The 26,587-nt window shown below is 42.2% G+C and overlaps 1 protein-coding gene across 1 annotated transcript; it reads left to right on the top strand.

Moving 5' to 3' along the window:
• Positions 1–3,824: 3,824 nt before the first annotated feature.
• LOC133418630 (uncharacterized) lies at positions 3,825–10,406 on the top strand (the record flags this gene model as incomplete). The annotated part of the gene is made up of 3 exons (XM_061707430.1): positions 3,825–3,896; positions 7,966–8,277; positions 10,144–10,406. Coding segments are annotated over exons 1-3 (624 nt in total), but the record flags the coding sequence as incomplete, so codon positions are not given.
• Between the last annotated feature and the right edge of the window lie 16,181 nt (positions 10,407–26,587).

Raw genomic sequence — 26,587 nt, 5'->3', positions numbered from 1 at the left:
ACCCTTGGGGTGTCCGCCGGGGTGGCCTCGGGGGGGGGTGGGGCCGGGTCCGGGGAGCGGGCCTCCCCTGACCGGGGGGTGCACGGGCGGGCGCGACGGCGGGGTGGCACCATTCCCAGGTATCTATGTCTTATGTTGTCAGTATGAATGGGAGGATGTTGGACCGTTTCCCCCTCCGTCTGGGGGCTCCGGCGGCGCCGGGGGCGCCCTTGGAGGTACGGTGGGGCCCTTGCCCGGCTCGGGGGGCCGGCCCCCGTCTACTGGACGGCCGGTGGGGGGACGCGGGTGTCTTATCAGGGCCGGCTTTGCTGGTCCTGCTTCCTGGCTTCGGCCTCCGCTCCCCCTCTTGCCCCCCCTACACGATTCATACGCACATAGGCGAAAGGCGGGGGGTCCGGGTCGTGGGGGGCACTGTCCCGCGGGGCCTGGCACTCCCCGCCTCACGGTTTTAACAGCAAAATAGACACTGCACATTCAACACTTAATAAATACATTTGACAAGGACACGTAGTTCGGGAGGGGGGGGGGTCTGTGTCAATCGATACTTGGCCCTCCCTCCTCCCTGTTTTTATGGCATTAATCACATGCACTCAACACAAGGGGCGGGAGGGGGTCCCACATCACCCGCGTTCCCTCACCGGCCTGGGCCTGGGACGGGTGGGTCGGGTCACCCGGGCCTGGCGGGGCCCGCCGTGCAGCCTGGGGTGCCTTCTGGCGGTGCTGGATCCCCCCGGGGAGGGGGAAACGGTGCGTGATTGTATGTCTGTGTCGGTGGGAATGCGGTATGGAAGGGTCCTGCCATGGAGGATTTGAGCCTCCATTGGCAGGACATCAAAAACTTAATAATTTATCAATATTATTTTATACAAAGATGGTTATTATTATTATTATTATTAGTATTATTATTAGTATTATTATTATTATTATTATTATGTATAGTATATTATATTATTATTAGTATAGGTATCGAATAGGTGAATGGATGAATGAATGGGATGCCTTGGTCTGGGGCCCTCCGTTGTCGGGCCTGCGCGGGTGTCGCCTTGTTGGGGGGTTCCCTCTCTCCGGGCCCGTCTCCGGTCCCCCCCGCTGCCTCTACGGCGGGGCGCCCCTCTGGTCTTGGAGGGCCACTTTCGTGGGGGACGGGTGCGCCTGCCCGCGTCGGCGGCCGGGGCGGCTCTGTCTCTCCGGGCAGGCTGGCCCCCTGCCGGGTGGGGGTCGTTGGCCTGAAGGGTGAGGGCCTCCTGGCCGCGTGTCCGGCCCGGACCGGGTGGCCGGGGATTGCCTGGGTCGCGGTCCGCCGCCGCGGGATCCCTGGCTGCTTCTTTCCGCGCCGTGGGGGCCCCGCCCGCGGGCCCCCTCGGCCGCCGCCGGGTGGGGGGGGGGCCTCGCAGGCGGTGGGTTGCCTCCCTCCTACTTCTCCCCTCTGTGGGGTTGCCGGTGGCCTGGGTTCCGGGCTCTTCCTTGTCGGCCTCTGGTCTCGCGGGTGGCGGGGTTGCTCCCCCCCCTCCCCCACTATAGATACACTTCAGGTGGAGCTTTGTTTGGTTTATTACACACACACACACACACACACACACACACACACACACACACACACACACACACACACACACACACACACACACACACATATAGTCATTTAGTCACATGCATACACACACACACACACACACACACACACACACACACACACACATGCATGATCATATACATACACACACACACACATAGACATACACACTGGCTTGTTCACCTGCATGCTGGCTCTCTAGTTTTTGGGTTTAGGTAGCGGTAGCGATAGCTTAGCTCAGACTGCGATCAGATCTCAAGATTTAGGTTGATTGCTGTTCGTGTTTTGGATGGCTCCGTGCCGGTTTCGTGCTTTGTTTGTGGTTTTCTTGTTGCAGATTTCCAGTGCTTGACGTGTGTCTCCGTGTGTTCCTGCTTCCTGGATTGGCAGTGGATGTCGTCACCCCCCCCCCCATCACCCCCCCCCCCCCCCCCCAAAAAAAAACAAAAAAAAAACACTGGGTTTGTATGTGTATATTTATGTATGTGTACGCATATGTGTGCGTATATATATGTATATATTACATATAGTAATAATGCACATATATACACTTTTGGTTTCTACCGTCATGGTATCAATCAATAATATGTGTGCAGACAAGGTAAAAAAAAAAAAAAAAAAAAGAAAAAAAAAAAAAGGATATTATATTATTATTATAGATACCGGATAGATGAATGGATGAATGAATGGGATGCCTGGGTCTGGGGCCCTCCGTTTTCGGGCCTGCGCGGGTGTCGCCCTGTTGGGGGTTTCCCTCTCTCCGGGCCCTTCTCCGGTCCCCCCCGCTGCCTCTGCGGCGGGGCGCCCCTCTGGTCCTGGGGGGCCACTTTCGTGGGGGCGGGTGCACCTGCCCGCGTCGGCGGCCGGGGCAGCTCTGTCTCTCCGGGCAGGCTGGCCCACTGCCGGGTGGGGGTCGTTGGCCTGGAGGGTTAGGGCCTCCTGGCCACATGTCCGGCCCGGACCGGGTGGCCGGGGATTGCCTGGGTCGCGGTCCGCCGCCAATAATGCACATATATATGCCTTAGGTTTTTACCGGCATGGTATCAATCATTAATATGTGTGCAGACAAGGTAAAAAAAAAAAAAAAAAGAAGCACAAGACAAGTACAGAAGTCCTAAGAAAACACAATCCAACAGTCAGAAAGTCTGACAGCACATGTACAGAAGTGAACAAGAGATGCTGCCAGGATATTTAAGCTGATTTGAAATGATTGGATTGTAATCAAATGCTGATAATTAATTTATTGCAGTTCCAGCAGACACATCCAATCCATACAGTCATGAACAAACACTGTTGTCCAACAATGAAACTGCAGCTTGAGCCCCATTTATGCTTGTCAGGTCCAGACTGACACCCTCAGCAACTTGGCTAAATCTGCTTTATATTAACAAAAGACAGAGACATCAGTTCAGGTTAAAAAAAACTTGCGAGGAGAGAGGTCAGAGGATGTGCAGTCACAATCCTCCAAACATCTCTGTCCATCTCTGCTTCGTCTCCTCTTTTTATTCATTTGGGAACGCCCTGGTTACACGGGCACGGGCAGCATAAGGGTGGGGGTTAGGGCTGCTCATGCAAAGTGGGAAATTATTAGCTCACAATAGAAGAATACTAGCAGTCAGTTAATATCTTCAGTCCAAGATGCAGTCAGGCCTCCCCTTCCTCTGGTGCCTGGGTGTTGCCTGCTTGAAAGAACACTTTCACACACACACTAATGCTTGATAAGAGGATGTGCGCTATCCTCTGCAGTGATGTGAAACTGCAGCTTCTGTTTCTCAGCAGCTTCAGTTGACGCATATAAAGCAATAAGCACAAGATTAATATTCAAAGTTATGGCATAATCATGACAAATGATAACTTCAACATGTATCTATATCTATATACAGAATTATTCCAACAACACCCTCAGGTCACTGATTTCAGTACGTTCAAACAAGCAGAAGTTACTGTTTCTGAGAAAATAAATCAAAAACAAGAAAGTTTTGCTCTTTTTTTAAATTATTATTTTATTGGAAACCAAATCTATCACTCTTCTACAAGAAATCCACCTTAAGGGTCAACTGAAGTGTGAGAAAGTAAATATTCAACAGAAACACCTTTGCATGTTCTCTTTTAAACAATTCAGGGTTGTTTCCTGTAACTTTGACTTGTTGTTACATATTTCAGCAAACAGACACGTCAGGGTCGGAGGGGTTACTTTACCCAGAAACAGGAAGTTCCACCATCACCTACAGACCTGCAGCAGAGAGAAGCATCATTTCCTCCAGCAGGGACAGAATGACACCACGACTGCAGCTCTTCATCACTTTACTGCTTCACTTTGAAGGTAAAGGCAAGGCAAGGCAAATTTATTTATATAGCACAATTCAACACTATTCCTGGTAATTCAAAGTGCTTTACATTGACATTAAAAGCGGCAAGACATAATAACAAATAGGTAAGAATAAGAAAAGAAGTAAAATAATAAAAAGCACAAGCTGTTAAAAAAAAATAAGGACAGTAGAATACAGCAGGTTTAATTTAAGAGTACACTTCAGTAAAGTAATGATTTTAACCCTGATTTAAAGGAGCTGACAGTTGGAGCAGACCTCAGGTCTACAGGAAGTTTGTTCCACCGGTGAGGAGCAGAATAACTGAACGCTGCCTCACCTTGCTTGGTTCTGGTTCTTGGGACACACAACAAGCCAGATCCAGATGAACCTCAGGGGTCTGGGAGCTTCATAGGGAACTCACAAATCCAGCATGTATTTTGGTCCAAGACCATTCAGTGCTTTGTAGACCAGCAGTAAGGGGTAAATCCACAAAGAACAGATTGCGCCCGCAAATAGCGCTGTGAATTGCGCTGCATTTGCGCCCGCAATTTGCCCCGCTTTAAGGTCCTATTCACAAAAGATTTTGCTCTAATGATATGCCGGGGCAAACACGCCCATAAAGTTTTGCGGCTGAGTGCAATTTGCCCTTGTCTGAGTAAGTGAGCGGAGCTGTTTCCAGTGTTCTCCATATTTCAGCACACAGATTGGTCCATAATGAAAACTGCAGAAATAAAAAATAAAGCGAGTGAAAATAAAACGCCGTGAGGCGCAAGGGCACAATTTCCACTGGGAACAGGGGGGGCATGCCCCCCCCCACTTTTCAAACTCATGCTTTTGCCCTTGTCTCAGTAAGTGAGCGGAGCTGTTTCCAGTGTTCTCCATATTTCAGCACACAGATTGGTCCATAATGAAAACTGCAGAGATAAAAAATAAAGCGAGTGAAAATAAAACGCCTACGGCGTAGGTGCGCGTCGCCGCGTACCCTACGCCGTAGGCTCTGCGTCGTTTTAACGCAGGACCCTAATTTAGGCACCATACACCCGCACGTAAAGGTTTCACGCGCGCGTAAAACTCATATATATGAAAAAAAATCTGAGTCCCTTTAGGGGCTCCGTGGGGCTCCCTAAACGCAGCCCCTCATTTGTTCTGTCCTAAAGCGGTGGGTGTGAGGAGGTTCCCGGCATGTCACCACGGCAGCAGCAGCAGCACCACCACCAGAGTCCTGACTGACTGAGCTTCACACAGAGGGACACGATCAGCGCTATTTTATTTTATTATTTTATTATTTTAAGTCTGATATATGTTGTGATATGTGATGACATTATTAAGCTGTTAAACACACACATTCTAGATTTATATGTTTATATGGGGGAATTGTTTGTAATAAAGCAGCCTCTTATGTATGGATGAATCCTGAACTCCGTCCTGTTACTTTTATTTTTAAATCCGATAAGTCCACAACCCCACTTGATCTGATTGTCTACAGTCATGTCTGAATGTAGATTTCACCCTTAATATCATTCAGTATCACACAGGCTTGAATGATATTGAAGAGAGAGAGAGAAACAGAGACAGACGGGTTTGCGCGCAGTTTAATACACGCTTCTGAAAGACGGTATTTGCTCCACTATTTTTGCGTGTGGCAAATAGCGCTGGCCTTTGTGAATTAGGCGCTTTTTGCAATGAGGCTTATTTGCATAGAAAGGGGGCAATTTTGCGCCGAATGTATGAATATTACCTAATTTGCATGCAAATTAGGTGATATTGATTAATACTGATTCGTAGCTGTCAATGACATGGAGCCAAGGTGAGCGCTGATCTTTTCCCTTTCATTTTTAGGGCCAAAAATTATCACCTCTGTATTTTCTGCATTTAGCTGGAGAAAATTCTGGCACATCCACTCATTGATTTGGTGAATACAATTACTCAATGAGATCAGGGGACTGTAGTCATGTGGTGACACTGAAATATAAAGCTGTGTGTCATCCGCATAAGTATGGTAGGAAATGTTGTGATGTTCCATAATCTGAGCTAGGGGTAACATATAGATGTTGAATAGAAGCGGTCCGAGTATAGACCCTTGAGGAACCCCACATGTGATCTTGGTTCTCTCAGACTCATGGTTTCCTATTGACACAAAAAAGGCCCTAACATGCAAGTAAGATTTAAACCATTGAAGCACAGTGCCAGTAAGTCCCACCCACTTTTCCAGTCTGCTGAGAAGAATGTTATGATCAACTGTGTCGAATGCAGCCCTCAGATCCAATAATACCAGAACAGAGGATTTGCCTGCATCATTATTCAGATGAATATCATTTAGGACTTTGATGAGTACAGTCTCAGTGCTGTGGTGTGGCCGAAATCCAGACTGAAATACATTAAAGAGGTTGTTTTGCATCATAAAAGCATGGATTTGCTGGAAAACGAACCTTTCAATGATTTTCCCTAAAAATGGCAGATTTGATATTAGCCTATAGTTACTAAGTGTTGTAGCATCCAGATTTGATTTTTTTAGAAGAGGTTTTATTACTGCAGTTTTCATCGCCTGGGGAAACTGGTCTGTTTGAAGAGAAGTATTTATTATCTGCAATACATCCGGCGCTATGCAGTTAAAAACTGTTTTAAAAAAGTTTGAAGGCAGAATATCAAGACAGCATGTTGTGGGCTTTAATTTTGAAACTGTTTCCGTTAGCGTTGTATTATCTAATATGCTGAACTGTCCAAGCTTTACTACAAGATAGGAAGGCCAGAGTGTTATCATTCCTGAGGTGGAGCACATTGTTTGTCTTATCTGTAATATTTTGTTTGTGAAAAAGTCAGTAAAGTCGTTACAGGTCTTTTTTGATATCAGTTCAAGTGGGATTGAGGCTGTGGGGTTTGTCAGTCTTTCTACCACAGAAAACAATGCGCGAGTATTATTACTGTTTCTATTGATAATCTCTGAAAAATATGATTGCCTTGCATTCTTCAGTTTCTGGTTATAGTTGCGAAGACTCTCTTTATAACTGTTGTAATATACCTGAAGTTTGTTTTTGCGCCACTTGCGTTCTGCTTGTCTACATATCCTTCTCTGTGCTTTAACCAGTGTGGCGTTTCTCCAGGGTGACTTTTTCCTCCCGGACAGAACTTTGGTCTTAATTGGGGCGATAGAATCAATAACAGCCATAACATTGGAACTGAAACTGTTAACGAGGTCATCAACTAGAACTCAGGACAGGGTTGTTGATGGTGTAAAACCCTGGGTAAATAATGCACAGGTGTTATCATTTATATAACCCTTTCTGATTACCTCTGCTTCACCTTTCATAGGATTGGCAACAGTGGTCATTTTAAACAAAACACAGTAGTGATCAGACAGAGCAACATCGTTCACCACAACCTCTGAGATATTAAGACCCTTGGAAATAATTAAATCTAAAACATGTCCCCGGTTATGCATTGAATCTTTGACATGCTGGGAAAGCCCAAAATTATCCAGAATATTTAAAAGTTCCTTAGCACATCCATCTTTGGGATTATCAACATGAATGTTAAAATCACCCACTAAAACAACACAGTCAAAATCCATGCACATAATTGACAGTAGTTTGGCAAACTCATCAAAAAACCTTGCATCATATTTGGGTGGTCTGTAGATGGTCACTAAGATTGCTCGACAGGGGGATTTTAACTGAATGGCAACTTATTCAAAGGAATCAAATTGACCATAAGACATTTTCTTACATTGGAAGCTGTCCTTGAACAGAGAGGCAACTCCGCCTCCTCTCCTATGTAAAGATCAACTCTGACTCATGTTTAGGGTTTAATTTGATTTAAGAAGACTGTAAAAACCACTCTGAAGTTGTCGTTTACCGTTTGTCGTTTTGCTGTTTCACTGAATGTGTTTTCTTTACAAAAAACTCACCTCTGTTACAATAAGACCACCTGAAGACAACGTTACATGACTGAATGATTCATCAGAGATTATGTGTGTTGAACTCTCTTCTCTGTGCTGAAAAATATAAATACGTTGGTTAAATATGTTTCTTGGGTCAGGTTGATGTGTGAAGTGCAAAACTTTTCTCAGAGTGTTTTTCTCTGCAGCAGGAATCAGTGATGGAATCGTTCTCCATCACAGAGCTGGAGATGACGTCGTTTTACCATCTAACGTTAATTCTTCATCCGACCCATGTTCTACTGACTGGATTTATTACAAGATTCAAAATGCAGACGTAGACATCATGGTTCAAAATGGAAGTATTGAGAAGATGTCACCTGGAGCTGACAGGATGAGTTTGAGCAGTAACTGCTCTCTGATCATCAACAACATCACTGCTGAAGATGCTGGTCGTTACATCTGTTGGATTGGACATGATGATTTCTATGAAACATATGTGTATCTGAGTGTTTTAACAGGTAAGTGTTTTGACTTAATAACATCCAGACTGTCAGTTTGAATCCTTCTCATGAAGTCTGAAACGCTGTAAAAAGCTTGTGTGGATTTGTCAGCGACATGAACGTCTGGTCTGTTTGGGATTCTCCTCAACATGATGGATCTTCTCAGAGGAACTGGAACACAAACACCTGAAGTTTATTTACAACCCTTTCATGCATGACGGTCACTACAGTGGACAGCTATTAAAATGTCATATTCTATGATAAGAATAGGTTTTGATGGCAGTGTTGCATATAAGCCTCTACAGTGACGCCTGACAATCACCAAACACTGCCATACAGTGGTCAGCCTTTGCAACTGCAGAATAATTGTGACAACATTCAAGATGGCTGCTAGTAATAAAAACCTGCACAGCACCTCAGGGATTTCTACTCAAACCTTCTACAGTAGGAGACTCCTGTACGTAAAAAATATTTTAACATCAAGTAACACCTATTAATCACTATAGTTGTGAAAATTTCCAAGTATTGATTTTAGATTGGGAGGGAATCGCGATTTTCCAGATGTCCACTCAAGTGGACTGCATGCATCAATGGCTTTATTTTTACTTCAATACATGCAATTGCTGACAGTATATCACTCTTGACAATGCTTCATCTGAAGTAGTTTTCTTTTGTATAAATCAACATTTTATGCTATTAGAATGTAAGCTGCATTGTATAAATCAATATCTAAGTTTTGTGTATTGTTCAATATGAGCAGGGTTGCTGGCCGCCACCCTAATTATGAGTAATAGTCACAATTCATATTGTACAGGCTAGTGCTGGGCATGCCAGGCCCAGCAAGGCCTACAGAATTGTGGAGAAACTGCCTTATGACTCAGAAGATTTACAGTACAGTGACGGCATACCTCGTCTGCACGCACCTGACACATCCCAGCCACCAGGGGTCCTCATTCCTCCTTTACATTCATCTGACACATCCCAAATCCTAACCTCAACGCTAAATTTAACCTTAATCCAGCACTCAGCCCAAATCCTAACCTTAACCAAAACCCCAAACCCTGACCCTAAACCCTAACCCCTAACACTAACCCTTAACCCTAACCCTTAACCTAACCCTTAGCCCAAATCCTAACCCTAACCCCAAATCCTAACCCTAACCCTAACCCCTAATCCTTAACCCTAACCCTTAGCCCAAATCCTAACCCTAACCCAAACCCTTAACCCTAACCCTAACCCTTGACCTAACCCTTAGCCCAAATCCTAACCCTAACCCAAACCCTTAACCCTAACCCTAACCCTTGACCTAACCCTTAGCCCAAATCCTAACCCTAACCCAACCCTTAACCCTAACCCTTAACTTAACCCTTAGCCCAAATCCTAAACTTAAAACTAAACCCTAAACCCAACCTTAAGCTATACCATAAATTTTAACCCTAACCCGGACAACAAAGCCTAAATCTCTCAAAAAAAAAAAAAAATAAATAAATAAATAAATAAATAAAAAATAAATAAATAAAAAAATACTTTTCAAATATTTTGAAAAGTATATTTTATTGTTTTTGCATAGTTCAATAAACATTGAATGTTATATCACTTGATCTTTGTTGATTTTGTATTACTTTAGTTAAAATCCACAAACGCATGCTCATAACTCCTTGAAAAATTTGGTGTATAAAAACAGAACCAAATCAGTTCTTATTTTTATGTCTAAAAACACATAAAAACACTTAGTAACATTTTTTTAACTCAGTATATCATGGGTCATGCATCACAGGGTTGATATTTGATGTTTCCATTAGACATTCACTCAATAAAACTGGACCAGTAAAATTAGTTTCTCATATTCAAGTGGCTGAAATAACAGTCTTTTGTCTTTTTCAGTCTCTCCATCTCCACCAGATGTGGATACAGGAAGGGAGGGAGATGTTACATTACACTGTTCTCTAATGAGATACAGTGGTTTGGGTCCCTGTGAGCATAACAGCATCGTCTGGGTCGATGAGACAGGAACTGTGCTGCTTGGTGAAGGTGATGGGTTTGTGTCTGGAGGACAGAACAACTGTGTTTCTGATCTGATGGTGAAACATCAGAGAGGCTCCGAGAGAAGATTCACCTGCCAGGTTGTTGAAGGAGACAGAGTGAAGATAGATGCTGAATACACGCTGGACTTTACAGGTAAGACACCCTGAAATCATGAAGATAAGGAAACTAGGTTAAGATGAAAGTAATAAAAACTGGATGTCATCATTCAGACTTTACATTTTTAATCAGTTAAAGTGTTAATGTTGACTTTCTCACCATTTTGTTGAATCCTTTGATTCCAGATTCCAGTCTGATCAATACCAGATTGATTATTGGATCGGTGGTCAGGGGGCTGATGGTGGTTCTGGTCAACATCGCTACGTTTCTCATCATTTATCTCATCATTGTTAAAATTAACAATTCCAAAAATCAAACAGGTGTGTTTGAGCTGCCTGTCAGGTTGTTATTTCGTTTCTGAAGTTACAGTAGATTGAATTAAACTCTGAAACAAAATCAACAAACAGCGATTTCTCAAACTGGAATAAAGCAGTTAAAGTTGTTATTTGTGAAAATGGCGTGGAGACTGGTGGACAACATCCTCTGGATCTGAGAGTCAGTGAGGGTCTGAGATGTTGGATTTCATCTGCTGGTTTTGAAAGAACTGCAGGATAAAATGATCTAAACTAGACTTGAAGAGGAGACGTCAAAGCTGCACATGTAGAGAAAAGAGGAGGAAGTAGAAACTATTTCTTCCCTCCAGCATCACTGGAAATGTAACAAAAGTGACTTATTAATGTACAAGTTAATCAGAAGTTATATTATTATTAATAATAAAGACAGAATAAAGATAATAAATGTGTTATCTTGTCAACTAACTCTAAGAACTTAACATTCTTTGTTCCAGATGTTCAGTTGCCAATGCAGCAGTATGTGAGTATCTTCACTAATATTTTATGTTTTATTTATATCTACCTTTAAAATATAAATATGTATGGAATATCCAGGTTCATCCAATGTTCATTTCCATCAACATTTCCAGCTGATTATTCTTGGTTTTCTCTTGATAAACCTAAATACCAGAGAGTCAATCATTATTGTGGTCTAAGTTGACTAACAAGACGTTAAATAACTATTTATAGCTTAAAACTTTCAATAATGTTATTAATGGATGATTTTCTGGTTTTCATTCAGATATTGATATTAAAAGAGTTTATACTTGTAGATCAATTTCATAGGAACCATTAAGAACGGTACATTATCATGTAAATATTATCTTTTATCTCCCTCTTGTGGTGAAAACATGAATTACAAGAACATTGTGGTTCAGTCTGAGGATCTCTCAGACTGAAGAAGGAGGGAGGAGCAGTGTTTTCTCATGACACATGAACTCTGTTTTCTGTTTCCACAGGTGAACAGGGATGAAGATGATGATGATGTGGTGAACTATGAAAACGACAAAGACCTGCCTGCTTCTGTTCGATCCACAGATCAATAAATCAACTGTCAAAACAGATCGGACCTGTAGTCGGAGCAGGAACGAACTTAAACCTTTTAACTGCAGCAAATTACACATATTTAATGTTTAAATGTTTATTAAGACTTAGATTTGTGGATTTTACTGGTTCATTCTCACAGTTTTTAAGCCAACTAAACTCATCCTTTGTTAACATTTACTTTATTTACTTTTTAAATCCTGTTTTTCTGCTGTGTGATGATGATTTAATGTCTCTGTAAAGCACTTTGAATCACCTTGTTGTTGAATTCTGCTCTACAAATAAACCTGCCTCTAACTGAATATTTTCGCCAGTTTGAGTTACATTATTATTTCTTCCAGATGTTTTGTTATTGATGTGAGTGTCGAACCTTCAGCTTTGATCCAGATGATAATTTCCCTCCTGGATGAAACCAGTGAAGCTTTAGTAGGATAAATCCTGTTTGACTTCTTCACGGATGTTTACATACTGATAATAAGAATGAAAATATTAATAGCAGTTTAAATGTGTTACTTTATAGGTAAGAACTACACAAAAAAAAGTTAATGTTTTGTTTACCAGGTCAACAATGACCTCAGAAACAACACAAATCGTTTGAGTGGAAGTGCAACAAAGAATAGACAAAAACTGAATGTTCAGTCTAATACAATTAAACCTAAAAACAAGGATCTTTTAAATGCTTCTTTTACAGACAGTGAATGTATGTCTGTGTTTTTCTTGAGACAGTTTTAGTCTTTTGTGACCCACATAAAGGAAATAACATCATCACACACCTGCAGCAGAGAAAACCACCAGAACATGTGGTTATTTTTAAAAGTGGTCTGATGTTGTAACTTTATCTTCATATTGGTCCAGGATGGAAACATGTTGACTTTATTCCATCTTCTGGGTGTTTTTATGTTAAAGATGAGCTGATTGTTCCTTCATAACGTCTCAAAGGGGTTCAGCAGGTGTCTGTCCTCAGCCTCCGTCCTCCACCGACACTCCTGTCATCTGTGAGACGCCCCCCGGTGGCAGCAGCTGGTATAACATGTAGACGTGGATCAGTGGAGGACCGGGTCGTCGTTGGAGAACCACGTTCACACCCCCAGCTCACTGATTTCAAACAAGCAGAAGTTTCTTTTTCTATTTCTGAGAAAATATATCAAAAACAACAACGTTTTGTTCATTTTTTCTTTTTTATTATTTTATTGGAAACCTAATCTATCACTATTCTACAACAAATCCACCTTAAGGGTCGACTAAGTGTAACAAAAATAAATATTCTACAGAAACAGCTTTGTTTGTTCACTTTTAAACATTCAGGGTTATTTCTTTTATTTTGGACTTGTTGTCATACACACCCGGAAACAAAGACACATCAGAGTCGGAGGTGTTACTCTGAAGATGGTTTTAGTGGTTAAGTCGCCGAGAAACAGGAAGTTCCACCATCACATACAGACCTGCAGCAGAGAGAATCATCATTTCATCCAGCAGAGACAGAATGACACCACGACTGCAGCTCCTCATCACTTTACTGTTTCACTTTGAAGGTAAAGATAAACTCTGACTCATGTTTTAGGGTTTAATTTGATTTAAAAAGACTGTAAACACCAATCTGAAGTTGTCATGTACCGTTGAACGTTGCTGTTTCACTGAATGTATATTCTTTACTAAAATTCACCTCTGTTACAATCAGACCACTTGAAGACAACGTTACATAAGTCTGAATGTTTCACCAGAGATGATGTTGAAGTGTCTTCCCTCTGCTAACAAACCTAAATATGTACGTTAAGTATGTTTCTTGGGTCAGGTTGATGTGTGAAGTGCAAAACTTTTCTCAGTGTTTTTCTCTGCAGCAGGAATCAGTGATGGAATCGTTCTCCATCACAGAGCTGGAGATGATGTCGTTTTACCCTCTGACCTTGGTTCATCACATTACCAATGTTCTCATGTTGACTGGATTTATTACAATGATGTTAATGCAAACGGACAAGACAAGGTTCAAAATGGAAATTGTGAAGTCGTCACCTGGAGCTGACAGGAGGAGTTTGAGCAGTAACTGCTCTCTGATCATCAACAACATCACTGCTGAAGATGCTGGTTGTTACATCTGTTGGATTAGATATGCTGTTGTTTACCCCCCCACACCTGTGTATATGAGCTTTTTAACAGGTGGGTGTTTTGACTTAATAACATCCAGACTGTCAGTTTGAATCCTCCTCATGAACTCTGAGTGAAACGCTGTTAAAAGCTTGTGTGGATTTGTCAGCGACTTATCCCCCCTCAACTCCAGTACTGGTTGTATTCAACTGCAGCACAATAACACAGAGAAGTGGATGATGATGTTGAACTCACTATAAATGTTTCCATCCATCAGCTGAGATCAGATCTGTGTGGCGACTGCACTACCGCTATTTCTACACTATTGGAGGATTGACTCCAGTGCTTTTAAGGATTGACACGACTACTAACTAGTCCCAAAGTATCTAGCAGAATAACCAGCTCCAACACCCCCCTCCACCTCAGAGAAGGAATGAATAGTAAATGTTACTGATTTAAATTGGACTTAATTTGGAGATGAAACCTGAATTTAAAATTTTAAAGATACAATTATCAACTTGAAATTACATCATTTACCATTAAAGTAGCCAGATTACACTGAAGAACTGCTGATCACCAGATTCTGTCACCTTGGTGCAACGGCATCTCAGTTATCCAAGTCTGAGACCGAGACGAGACCGGGACGGTCTCGAGAACTTCAAGTCTACTGTAAACTTCTAGTTGTAATTGTTGCGTCACAAAGGTCCACATCATTTTTATTTATTTATTTATACATTTATTTGACAGGGACAAATACAGTAAACATTGATTCATAAAAAGATACAAATGATGACATGCATGTTTATAGCAAATAGGTTAAATGTTGTATTTAATGAGGGAAAGTCTAATATTTGTGTTGAAAAAAAGAAATTTTTTAAAGTTCTCATTTTTTATGAGTCACAATGTCATTATTATAGTTATGAATTTGTCTAATCGAATGGCTTTAGCTGCCGTCTCAGTCCACCATCCAGCCTATAATTAATAACGTGGCATGTAAGTAACCGTGCAGCTTCACTGATGCTTTGCTCAGAGGGCATCCCTCAGGACCAAACAAAGATGATATCCACTAATATCCACTAATATCCTGGTACCGACTGTGTCCAACATCGTTTTGTGTGCAGCATCAATGACACGAAGCAGTTTAAATATTTCATGCTCCCTCTCCGTGTATGAAGCTGCTTCGTACGGCTGTAACTGGGTCACCCGTTCCAGCAGCTGGGACTGTTTGGATCGGAAACACTGGGCTGAGAAAAATGTGTCATTGGGATGTTTAGACCAGAATCTACCAGCAGAGCAGAAATATGATGAGTCACCCGGGGTGATTCATCACTTTCTTCCCCGCTGCTCATTACTTACTTCTACAGGACTGTCTCAGAAAATTAGAATATTGTGATTTTCTGTAATGCAATTACAAAAACAAAAATGTCATACATTCTGGATTCATTACAAATCAACTGAAATATTGCAAGCCTTTTATTATTTTAATATTGCTTATTATGGCTTACAGTTTAAGATTAGGATCAAAATAAATCAAATATCCTATCTCAAAAAATTTGAATATTCTGGGAATCTTAATTTTAAACTGTAAGCCATGATCAGCAATATTAAAATAATAAAAGGCTTGCAATATTTCAGTTGATTTGTAATGAATCCAGAATGTATGACATTTTTGTTTTTTTAAAGGAGCATGAAGCAGGATTGAGGCAGGATTTATGAAACAAATTCATATACGTTTTAAGTTTTCTAGTAATAATGTCAGATGAAGCGTTCCAAACCCAAAAGAATGAGCCCTCTAGTGTATCTCTCCTTTGCCTTGAACAGGCTGTGTGCTGCAAAATGTGCTGCAATTCTGGGCCCGAATTTCCCGCGCTGTCCTGCGGATGTGACGTCACATGACGATGCATGCACGTTCTCCCCGTTCTCCCGTGCCGGCTTCACTGTTGGCTGCAGTACCCCCGACGGCCGTCGTGGCGAAGGGTGGCGCTAGAGAGTCTCATTTCTTAAAAGGGGCCTCATTCTCCTTTAATTGCATTACAGAAAATAAAGAACTTTATCACAATATTCTAATTTTCTGAGACAGTCCTGTACATCTCATCATCTTCTGGCCCTGCTTCCTCCATCTCTGTCCCTATTTCCCTTCAATCCTATTCTTTTCCTCCGCATCACCTTCCTTTTCTTTCTTTTTAGTCTTTTATCCATTCAAAATCTCCCTCTACGCACCTCTTTGATCTCTCCCCCCCATCTGCACCTGTTATCTGATTCCCCTAACATTTTCCCTCTCCGTCGTCTTTCATTTTCCTTTTTGATCATCCCAATACTCCCCTGCTTTCTTACACGTCTTCTCTTTTCTTCATCTGCAGGTTAAGTCGGAGTCAGTGGGCTCTTCTCCGCTTTCAAGCTTTTCCGTGGTGGTTCATGGTCAAATGTAGCCTGGGAAGGAGACTTCTCATGAAGGTGCATTGCCATCCAGATGCAGAAAATTCTCACTCTTGAAATGGATCTGGTACAGATTCAAAACAACCGAGATGCAGCAAAATGTCTAACGCCTTGAAACAACAAGCTTTTGCTTTACCGCGTTGCTGCGCCACTGCAGCCATCTTGTACCCCTTAAATGAGTAAATGAGTTCCTATAATTATCTGAATTTCATTGTTTTTTTTTTATTAAAGGTTCATAATCAGCTGAGAACTATTTAAGGGAGGATTTGATACAGAATAATGGATTTAAATGTATAAAGTTTTCTCTCTTTCGAAGAACATCTTCACCCTCATTCCTAAAGTAGGTACAGTAGATCTGCAGAGATGTCCTCTCGTACCCCCTGAAAGATAATGTGTTCGTTTGTCTGGTGAATCAAGAAAGACTAGTGGAAAGAATCACAGGTTAATACAACTTTTAATCATGTCAAGCACAAGGTTTTTCCGGCCGGAGGTACATTTCTCTCATAGGTAGGAGAGGAATGCACGACGTTTTCATGAGTCCGGTTGAATTTATACTCTAAAGGGGGTGTTCTTTGCAAGTGAATTTCATTGGTGGAGGGAACGGGAAAAGACCCCCAAACGTGTCACTTCTATCTCCTTTGTTATTTCTCTCACCTGGGGTGCCACCCCAGGTGGCAGATAAAACCCCCAATGCTAAACCACCTATTTCCCCCCCAATGTCTCCTCTCAACAATGGTATGTATATTGTATTTAACTTCGAATCTACCCGTAACACCAGGAGGTGGCTCCGTGTCTTGCTACTTGGGCTACTTTGAAGAGAGAGCCTAGACAGTGTTGGAAATGCTTTGAGCTTTTAACAATTTCATGAAATCCTAACAATTTCCACTCAAAACATGATTAATTCATGTTTTTCAAATCAACCATGTAAAAATGTCCACTGGGATATAAAAATATATGTGTTGTTTTTGTACCCCCCTTTCTTATATAAAAAGAACACCCTGCTTAGCTGTATAGACAAAACAGAGTCCCAATCCTGCAATATTACACATAACCACCAGATGTGAAGATACAAGCAGAGCAACAAAAGAGAAAACCCACAAATATCAAGAACCATACATACAGATTAATATACAAATACATTCAACAACAATCATAAATTTAAAGCTGTGGAAGTCTGAATATTCGTATTGTAAACAATTGTACATCTCATAATGGATGAGCATTTCACAAATAAACCAAATAAATCAGTATAACCATGTGTCAAATCCGTTATACATCACAGTTAAAAATGGGGAAATCCAGGTGTCCAGGTTTAAGGCAACAAAAAAATAATCCATTGTTCTTCTGGAGACGAGAGCACACCCACTTCATGATCCCTGTATGTCTCAAAAAACAGAACGAACAGGTTGTACAGTAATAACTGTCTATCTATAATCTCAGTTGAGCCTTGCCCCTTTGTAACTACTACTTTGAAGAGAGAGCCTAGACAGTGTTGGAAATGCTTTGAGCTTTTAACAATTTCATGAATTCCTAACACCCCTATCCACCAAACCGGTTCCAGGGCTGGTTCTGGGTCAGTGCTGAGTTTGGAACTGGACTTTCGGTTTCCACTGACAAAGAACTGTCACAGGGGGGTTGTTTAGGGCCCAGATGCAGGAGAGCGAGAGGCAGGAGTTCAGCAAAAAGGGTTTATTTAAAAAAAAAAAGGCAAGAACCAAAAACGCTGCAGAGCAGGATTAACTAAAACACTGGTGCAAAACCTGAAAACTTGGCAGGACACATGGAGGAAGGAAACAGGACGGAACCACAAGGCGCAAGGGAAAGACAAGACCAGATATACACAAGGGGGTAACGAGACACAGGTGTGAACAATCAGAGCAGATGGAAGACAGGCGGGGCAGAACAGAAAACACAAACTGGGGGAAATGTCACACCCTGACAAGAACAGGCTCCAGGCCAGAAAAACCGGTTCCAAGGTAGCACCAACTCTTTGCTGGGCTAGAAGAAAGAACCACTTACGTAAGCGGAGGGGGCGGAGTTATTAAGACCAACGGCAATAGCAAGACTGGGAGACGGACATTTATCACCACATCCAGGAAACTATAGAGACATCGCTGCTGATGAAACATTTCAGCAAGAGTCCCAGACACAGGAAAGGGAAGGATCTCTGCAGAATATATTAACATACCCCCATAATTTAAGACATGCCATCGTATGCCAGTCAAATTCTTAGCTACATAAAAAACAAAAAACTGGTGGGGGCCTCCTGCTCGCTTCCCTGACGCCCCGGTCTGACCTCACCCCTCATTGCAAAACATAAATGACCAATTCTAACTCTAATAATTATTCCTGGCATTATCATGATATATTGTTTCATAGTGTATTATTATATTAAGTTATGAAATTATGTTAAACTATAGTATTATTATATTGTTATATATTATAGTATGGTGACATAATTTGGTTATTTGTTATAATATTTTATAAAAATTACGTTATATTAGGATATTATACTGATACTATATTATTATGCTATATTTATATTATATTGTGCTACACCACTCTGATAATTATTTATTATATTTATTTATTTACACACACACACACACACACACACACACACACACACACACACACACACACACACACACACACACACACACACACACACACACACACACACACACACAAACACAAACTGATGTCGTCTTTTGTCGTTGTTTGCATTGTATGTATTAAAAAAAAAACAAAAAAAACACATGGATTGCAGGTGATGTTCCATGTCTCCATAATAGTGAAGCATGCCTGTTCATAATATGAATCAAGTGGTAAACTCTCCACCTACCCGGCGGCGCTGCAACATGACGAGGGAGTCGGTCCAACGAGAGGAAAACAGAGCTATCCTCCAGTCCCCTTAGAGGGTATTTTTATTCAGCTGAATAATGGATGAAGCCCGGGCAGAGGGATTGGTCATCTGGTGATGGAGCGGCATCCTCTTTAAAAACAACAGCAGTTCAAACATCCTCCTCAGAAAAGTCCTTCAGCCATAATTCCTGCATCTCTTTTTTACTCCTCTGTTTGTGACATCATTAGCACCAGGAAACTGCTGTGAGACTGAACGGCCCTCACTTCCTTCACAACGGGTCACTGCTCCAGTCCGTGGACATGTATCGATGGTCGCCGTGTTGCAGACCAACCAGCAGGCCAGCTGACAGTCTTGCCGGGGCCCGGACAAAATAATCTAAGATGGGCCCCCCTGCACGGATCTCTCCTTCTCCTCTTCCTCTCCTCTCCCTCTGCTCTTCAGGTTTTTATACAAGCTAATGGACGTTAACATTAGAGCTAGCCAGTTAGGTTAAGTTACAAGGTTGGTAAACGTTGGCTGCTGTTTCTCATAGTTTCTTACCTTGCTCTACTCTGACCTTATTAATTCCAGCTTCACCGTCACCACCCTTTTTAAAATATTTGTGTAGAGAATCTCTGAGGCCTCTATTTTCTTCTTCTCTTCTTTTCTTTTCTCTTCTTTTCTGAGCACCGGATTGTGCTGACCGGACATTTTGACCATACTAATGGTTGAATTAAATGATAACATCAAATTTTGATCAGCGGCCAAACCATTTTTGTGTTGGGGGTTCTTGACCACAAGGACAATTGTTGAGTCCTAACCCAGGAGAGCAAAGATCTCTATATTGAACAGGACAATCACCCAGAAGACTACAACTCCCACAATGCACCAGCAGCAAGGTGGCTGCTGGGAGCTCGTTTGGCCAACCCAGAACACCTGAGAAAGCTGCTGCCATGAGCATGCAGACAGACACCAAACGACAAGCAAGCAAGTCTACTCCTGGAATTCTTCTCCAAGGCTCTAATGGTCGGTTAAGACTGCTTTGTTTATTCTGTTCAAATCTTCCTCTGTGGCTGAATGTATTGTTAGTATAACATTCATTATAATTATACTTGACTTATCTAGATAAAAGTTAATATGGTATATTTAAAAGCTTGCAGTATACTTTAATTTGAATTATTATTATTATTAGAGGTGAACTTAGTCAAAGTTACATTTCAGCATGTTTGCTTTAATGCTGCTTGACATTATTACTTTATAATTTATAAAATAATGTGATTAAAATGCTGACTTTAATTTATATATTGGTTAAATAGTTGAAGTTAATACTTTAATTCACTTTAATTTCAACTGAATTTAATTAATGATGATTTTGGATAGAATTGCTTTAATTTAAAATATGGTTAATAATTTAAAACTGACTTTGGTAAATGATTAGTATGACTTTAATTTAAGTGTCTACCTTTCATAGTAAAAGTAATTTAAAGAAATGCCTTTGTTTAAAAAACTTTAGTGTTAAAACTTATTTAAAATTATTGTTTAAAGGACACTTTGTTTAATGTGTTTGAAGGCACTTTAATTAAAAGATGGTTTATTGTAATTTAATTTGACCATTTAAAATGTAATTGTTTAAAACAGTTAGTTTGTTCAAAATTACATTTGTTTAAATACTTAAATACTCTAAAATAATTGTTAAAGGGTTTGTTTAAAAATACTTTGTTTAAAACCAAATTGTTTATTTAAGAGACATTATTTGTTTAGAAATGTTTAAAAATATAACTACTGAAACAGGACTTTTTGTTTAAAAACTTATTGTTTATTTTGACAATGTTGTTAATCATATGTTTCCTTGTTTTAAAGGTTAACAACCTAACTACGCTACTATTCGAAGACCCCCAACAAAGACCAACAAATTGATTTGAAAAGTTGGAAAAATAAAGTTGGAAGAGGTTGGAAAGAAGCTGAGTTGTTGTCCTTCTGTCCAGTTGGAGAAAATTGGAGTTGACTTTACAACAATTAGGAAGAAAACCGGCCTGGGACGGGTGGGTCGGGTAACCCGGGCCTGGCGGGGCCCGCCGTGCAGCCTGGGGTGCCTTCTGGCGGTGCTGGACCACCCCGGGAAGGGGGAAACGGTGCGTGATTGTATGTCTGTGTCGGTGAGAATGCGGTATGGAAGGGTCCTGCCATGGAGGATCTGAGCCTCCATTGGCAGGACATCAAAACTTAAAGGAGCTTGAGGCTCCTTTAAGAAATGAGACTCTCTAGCGCCACCATTCACCACGACGGCCGTCGGGGGTACTGCAGCCAACAGTGAAGCCGGCACGGGAGAATGGGGAGAACGTGCATGCAGCGTCATGTGACGTCACATCCGCAGGACAGCGCGGGAAATTCGGGACCGAATTGCAGCACATTTTGCAGCACACAGCCTGTTCAAGGCAAAGGAGAGATACACTAGAGGGCTCATTCTTTTGGGTTTGGAACGCTTCATCTGACATTATTACTAGAAAACTTAAAATGTATACGGATTTTTTTCATAAATCCTGCCACAATCCGGCCTCAAGCTCCTTTAATAATTTATGAATATTATATTATACAAAGATGGTTTTTATTATTATTATTAGTATTATTATTATTATTAGTAGTATTATTATTATTATGTATAGTATATTATATTATTATTAGTATAGGTATCGGATAGGTGAATGGATGAATGAATGGGATGCCTGGGTCTGGGGCCCTCCGTTGTCGGGCCTGCACGGGTGTCGCCTTGTTGGGGGGTTCCCTCTCTCCGGGCCCGTCTCCGGTCCCCCCCGCTGCCTCTGCGGCGGGGCGCCCCTCTGGTCTTGGAGGGCCACTTTCGTGGGGGACGGGTGCGCCTGCCCGCGTCGGCGGCCGGGGGGGCTCTGTCTCTCCGGGCAGGCTGGCCCCCTGCCGGGTGGGGGTCGTTGGCCTGAAGGGTGAGGGCCTCCTGGCCGCGTGTCCGGCCCGGACCGGGTGGCCGGGGAATGCCTGGGTCGCGGTCCGCCGCCGCGGGATCCCTGGCTGCTTCTTCCCGCGCCGTGGGGGCTCCGCCCGCGGGCCCCCTCGGCCGCCGCCGGGGGGGGGGGGGGGGGGCTCGCCTCGCAGGCGGTGGGTTGCCTCCCTCCTACTTCTCCCCTCTGTGGGGTTGCCGGTGGCCTGGGTTCCGGGCTCTTCCGTGTCGGCCTCTGGTCTCGCGGGTGGCGGGGTTGCTCCCCCCCCTCCCCCACTATAGATACACTTCAGGTGGAGCTTTGTTTGGTTTATTACACACACACACACACACACATATATAGTCACTTAGTCACATGCATATACACACACACACACACACACACACACACGCATGATCATATACATACACACACATAGACATACACACTGGCTTGTTCACCTGCATGCTGGCTCTCTAGTTTTTGGGTTTAGGTAGCGGTAGCGATAGCTTAGCTCAGACTGCGATCAGATCTAAAGATTTAGGTTGATTGCTGTTATTGATTTGGTTGGCTCCGTGCTGGTTTCGTGCCTTGTTTGTGGTTTTTTTTTTTTGTTGCAGATTTCCAGTGCTTGACGTGTGTCTCCGTGTGTTCCTGCTTCCTGGATTGGCAGTGGATGTCGTCACCCCCCCCCCCCCCCCCCCCCCCCCCCAAAAAAAAAACAAAAAAAAACACTGGGTTTGTATGTGTATATTTATGTATGTGTACGCATATGTGTGCGTATATATATGTATATATATTAAATATAGTAATAATGCACATATATACACTTTTGGTTTCTACCGTCATGTATCAATCAATAATATGTGTGCAGACAAGGTAAAAAAAAAGGAAGAAAACAAATAACAAGCTTTTATGTAACTCAAATACTACATATATATATATATATATATATATATATATATTTTTTTTTTTTTTTTTCCAGTTCTGGGCCCCCCCCCTACCCTGGGCCCGGGACAACAGACCCATTTGTCCCCCCCTATCGGCGGGCGTGCCAACCAGTACCCCTTTTTCACCAAACTGGTTCCAGTGCTGGTTCTGGTTCACAACTCGTTCAACGTTTAAACCAGTTGTGGAGCCACATCATTATGTCACTGCAAACGTCAGTTACGTTGCTGCGTTTGCGTGAAAGTTGCAGCAACAACCAGGTATCTGCTCTAACAGGACTTGGTCCACGTAGCTCCTCCGTGGACACGTCTCTAAAAGACAGGTTGTCTCCTCCTCAGAGCCATGATGCTTTGCTGCATCCAGATTCATTCGGTTTGGTGGAAAAGGGGTATGAGAGGACATCTCTGCAGATCTACCTACTTTAGGAATGAGGGTGAAGATGTTCTTCGAAAGAGAGCAAACTTTATACATTCAAATCCATTATTCTGTATCAAATCCTCCCTTAAATAGTTCTCAGATGATTATTAACCTTTATTTAATAAAAAACAATGACATTCAGATAATTATAGGAACACATTTAACTTCTTTAACGCATTTGTTGCACAATAACGGTAACTTTTAATTCTAAATAGATTAATTGATAATCAGGTGATGATTTGTATTGAACCGTACAGTTTGAGATGTGAGTTTATATTTTGAACATGAGACATCTCTGTGTGCACTGCTGGTCGTTTAGTTCCCATTTACGCACGCACAATCTTTACACAAGGAAGTGTAAAAGTTTTACGTTTTTAGCCAAAACACATAAGAAAGGATCCCTGGGAGTTTATTCAGGCACGTTTGCGGTCACCCCTCTGCAGGGTTCATCCATCTGCTCCTTCTCGTTCTGAGACCTGCATGTGGCATGAAAGACACTTTGGATGTCTCGTCCATGAAGCTCGCTGCTGCTCTTAGAAAGGTGGTTCAATAAAAATTATCACCACCTGACATCCCTGTAAACCTGATAAACGACACTTGAAGGGAGTCTGACCGAAACTCAAGAGTGTTTCCACATTAATAATTGTTTGAACAATTTAAAGGCACAAACAAAACATGAACAAGACTTGTCGTCATCCATCGTGGTCCTGTTGCAGTTCCCAGGTGTCTGCTGGAGCCGGTATCCCAGCAGCCATGAGGTGAAAGGCAGGACCCTGGACAGGCCGTCGCTCCGTCGCTGGTCAAATCTTATTATGCATCACATGTATCACTAGTGTGGATGTCCGTCCTGATTATTTTCCTGCGATACAAAGACTTAGACCCAGTCCCAATACACCCACTACCCCTACTTTTCAGCCCTACCCCTAAATTTTACACGTTCCCGTGAGGGTAGTGGTGTCCCAATTCCTCTTTGCATGTAGGGCTAGTGGGGATAACGAGGGCGAGAGGGAGAGTGTGTATCAATCTAGCCCTTCAGAGCGAGGGTTTTCAGATGCTGACTTCGCGACCGAGGGCCTGAGAAAATTTCCCAGAATGCTTTGTCATCATTTGCAGACTGAATTAAAAAAAACATGGCGGACATTTCTTCTTTTTTAGTGAATAAAATCAATATTTTTAGTTAGTTTCTGCATAAAAATGCGTTTTGATTACATTTCTAGCGAGACATATATTTACTTTCATAATATTCACTTAGTGAATGTACATAATCACTCGTTTGCCCGTTGTTGCGAAGATCTCGCCAGAATAAAGGCTGATTTATGGTTCCGCGTTACACCAACGCAGAGCCTACGCCGTAAGTTACGCGGCGACGCGCGCCGTACGCCGTACCCTACGCCGTACCCTACGCTGTACCCTACGCCATATGGTCTTCCATGTGGCGGCTGGTGGCCTGGGTTTGGGTTTCTTCCTTGTCGACTTCTGGTCTCTCAGGTGGCGTGCTTGTGTCCTCCTTCCTCCACTCTTGGTGCGGTTCAGGTAAAGCCTTGTTTTCACTTTGCACACACAAACAGTTACACAGACATACACGCCCGCCGATAGGGGGGGACAAACGGGTCTGTTGTCCCGGGCCCAGGGTAGGGGGGGGGCCCAAAACTGAAAAAAAAATAAATAAAATATAATAATTTTATTTATTTATTTTTTCTCAATAAATTATGGAATCATTTTTCAAAATGCTTCAAAATATGCCTATTTGTGGAAAAAATATGTAGTGTTTGAGTTACATAAAAGCTTGTTATTTGTTTTCTTCCTAATTGTCCTTGTGGTCAAGAACCCCCAACACAAAAATGGTTTGGCCGCTGATCAAAATTTGATGTTATCATTTAATTCAACCATTAGAATGGTCAAAATGTCCAGTCAGCACAAATCCGGTGCTCAGAAAAGAAGAGAAAAGAGAAGAAGAGAAGAAGAAAATAGAGGCCTCAGAGATTCTCTACACAAATATTTTAAAAAGGTGGTGACGGTGAAGCTGGAATTAATAAAGTCAGCGTAGAGCAAGGTAAGAAACAGCGCAGCCAACGTTTACCAACCTTGTAACTTAACCTAACTGGCTAGCTCTAATGTTAACGTCCATTAGCTTGTATAAAAACCTGAAGAGCAGAGGGAGAGGAGAGGAAGAGGAGAAGGAGAGATCCGGGCGTAGGGGGGCCCATCTTAGATTATTTTGTCCGGGGCCCAGGCAAGACTGTCAGCTGGCCTGCAGACATACACACCTACTCACTCACCTACATACTCACTCCACAGTTTTGGGGGACAGATAATTGCAGTAGCCTAGTCTTGATTCAGTTTTAGAGACCTGGAATGGTTGCTGTTTGTGTCTCTGCCTGTTCCCATTTCTGTTTGTTTGTTTTCTCTCTTGCAGACTCCACAGGCTTGTGTGCTCGTTGTTCCTGTGTTTCTCTCATTTCAGACTTGCAGCAGATGTCGCCCCCCCCCCCCCTCATCCCCCTCATATTTATGTTTAAAAAAAAAAGCTTCATACGTTGATGAGAAAACTTGCTTGTAGGCTTGTTATTGCTGGTACCTCTGAGTATTAATTAGAAAAGAAAAAGAAAAAAAACAAGCCTCCGCGGAATAAGAGACACACACGGATTAGGGTTTATTACTTTTAATCGATTCAGCTAGCTACAAAATGTCCACCACTTCACACACCGACAGGATACAGAGAGGGAGTCTTTAATATTACATGCGTTGAGGACATCAATCTCACAGTTCAACCTATTGTGTCATTCAGGTTTAGGTTTAATCACCTCACTGGAACTACTCAACATTTTGGCGATTTGGTGTGCATAGCTCTAAAGTACAGAAGCAACAGAAAAACCCTTCCTTTTTTCTTTTGAGTATAGGTATTGTTATTCAATAATACCACTATTTTTTACCAATAACAAACCACACAGGGGGGGAAGGGATGGGGGTGGGTAAACTTACAGATACAGTCTTCTTATAAAAGTAAGGTCTCTCAGAAATATGCATCTTTGCTTTACATTGCAAACTTTTATTAATTTTTTTTTCAGAGCATCCAAAACCTATGATACAGTACACAACCAGTCCTCGTCGCTCGCCACATGATCAACGTC

The sequence above is a fragment of the Cololabis saira genome, chromosome 18, assembly GCF_033807715.1.
Source record: "Cololabis saira isolate AMF1-May2022 chromosome 18, fColSai1.1, whole genome shotgun sequence".
NCBI lineage: Eukaryota > Metazoa > Chordata > Actinopteri > Beloniformes > Belonidae > Cololabis > Cololabis saira.
The sequence above is the reverse complement of the archived record's forward strand: the minus strand, read 5'-3'. Positions and strand labels throughout refer to the sequence as shown.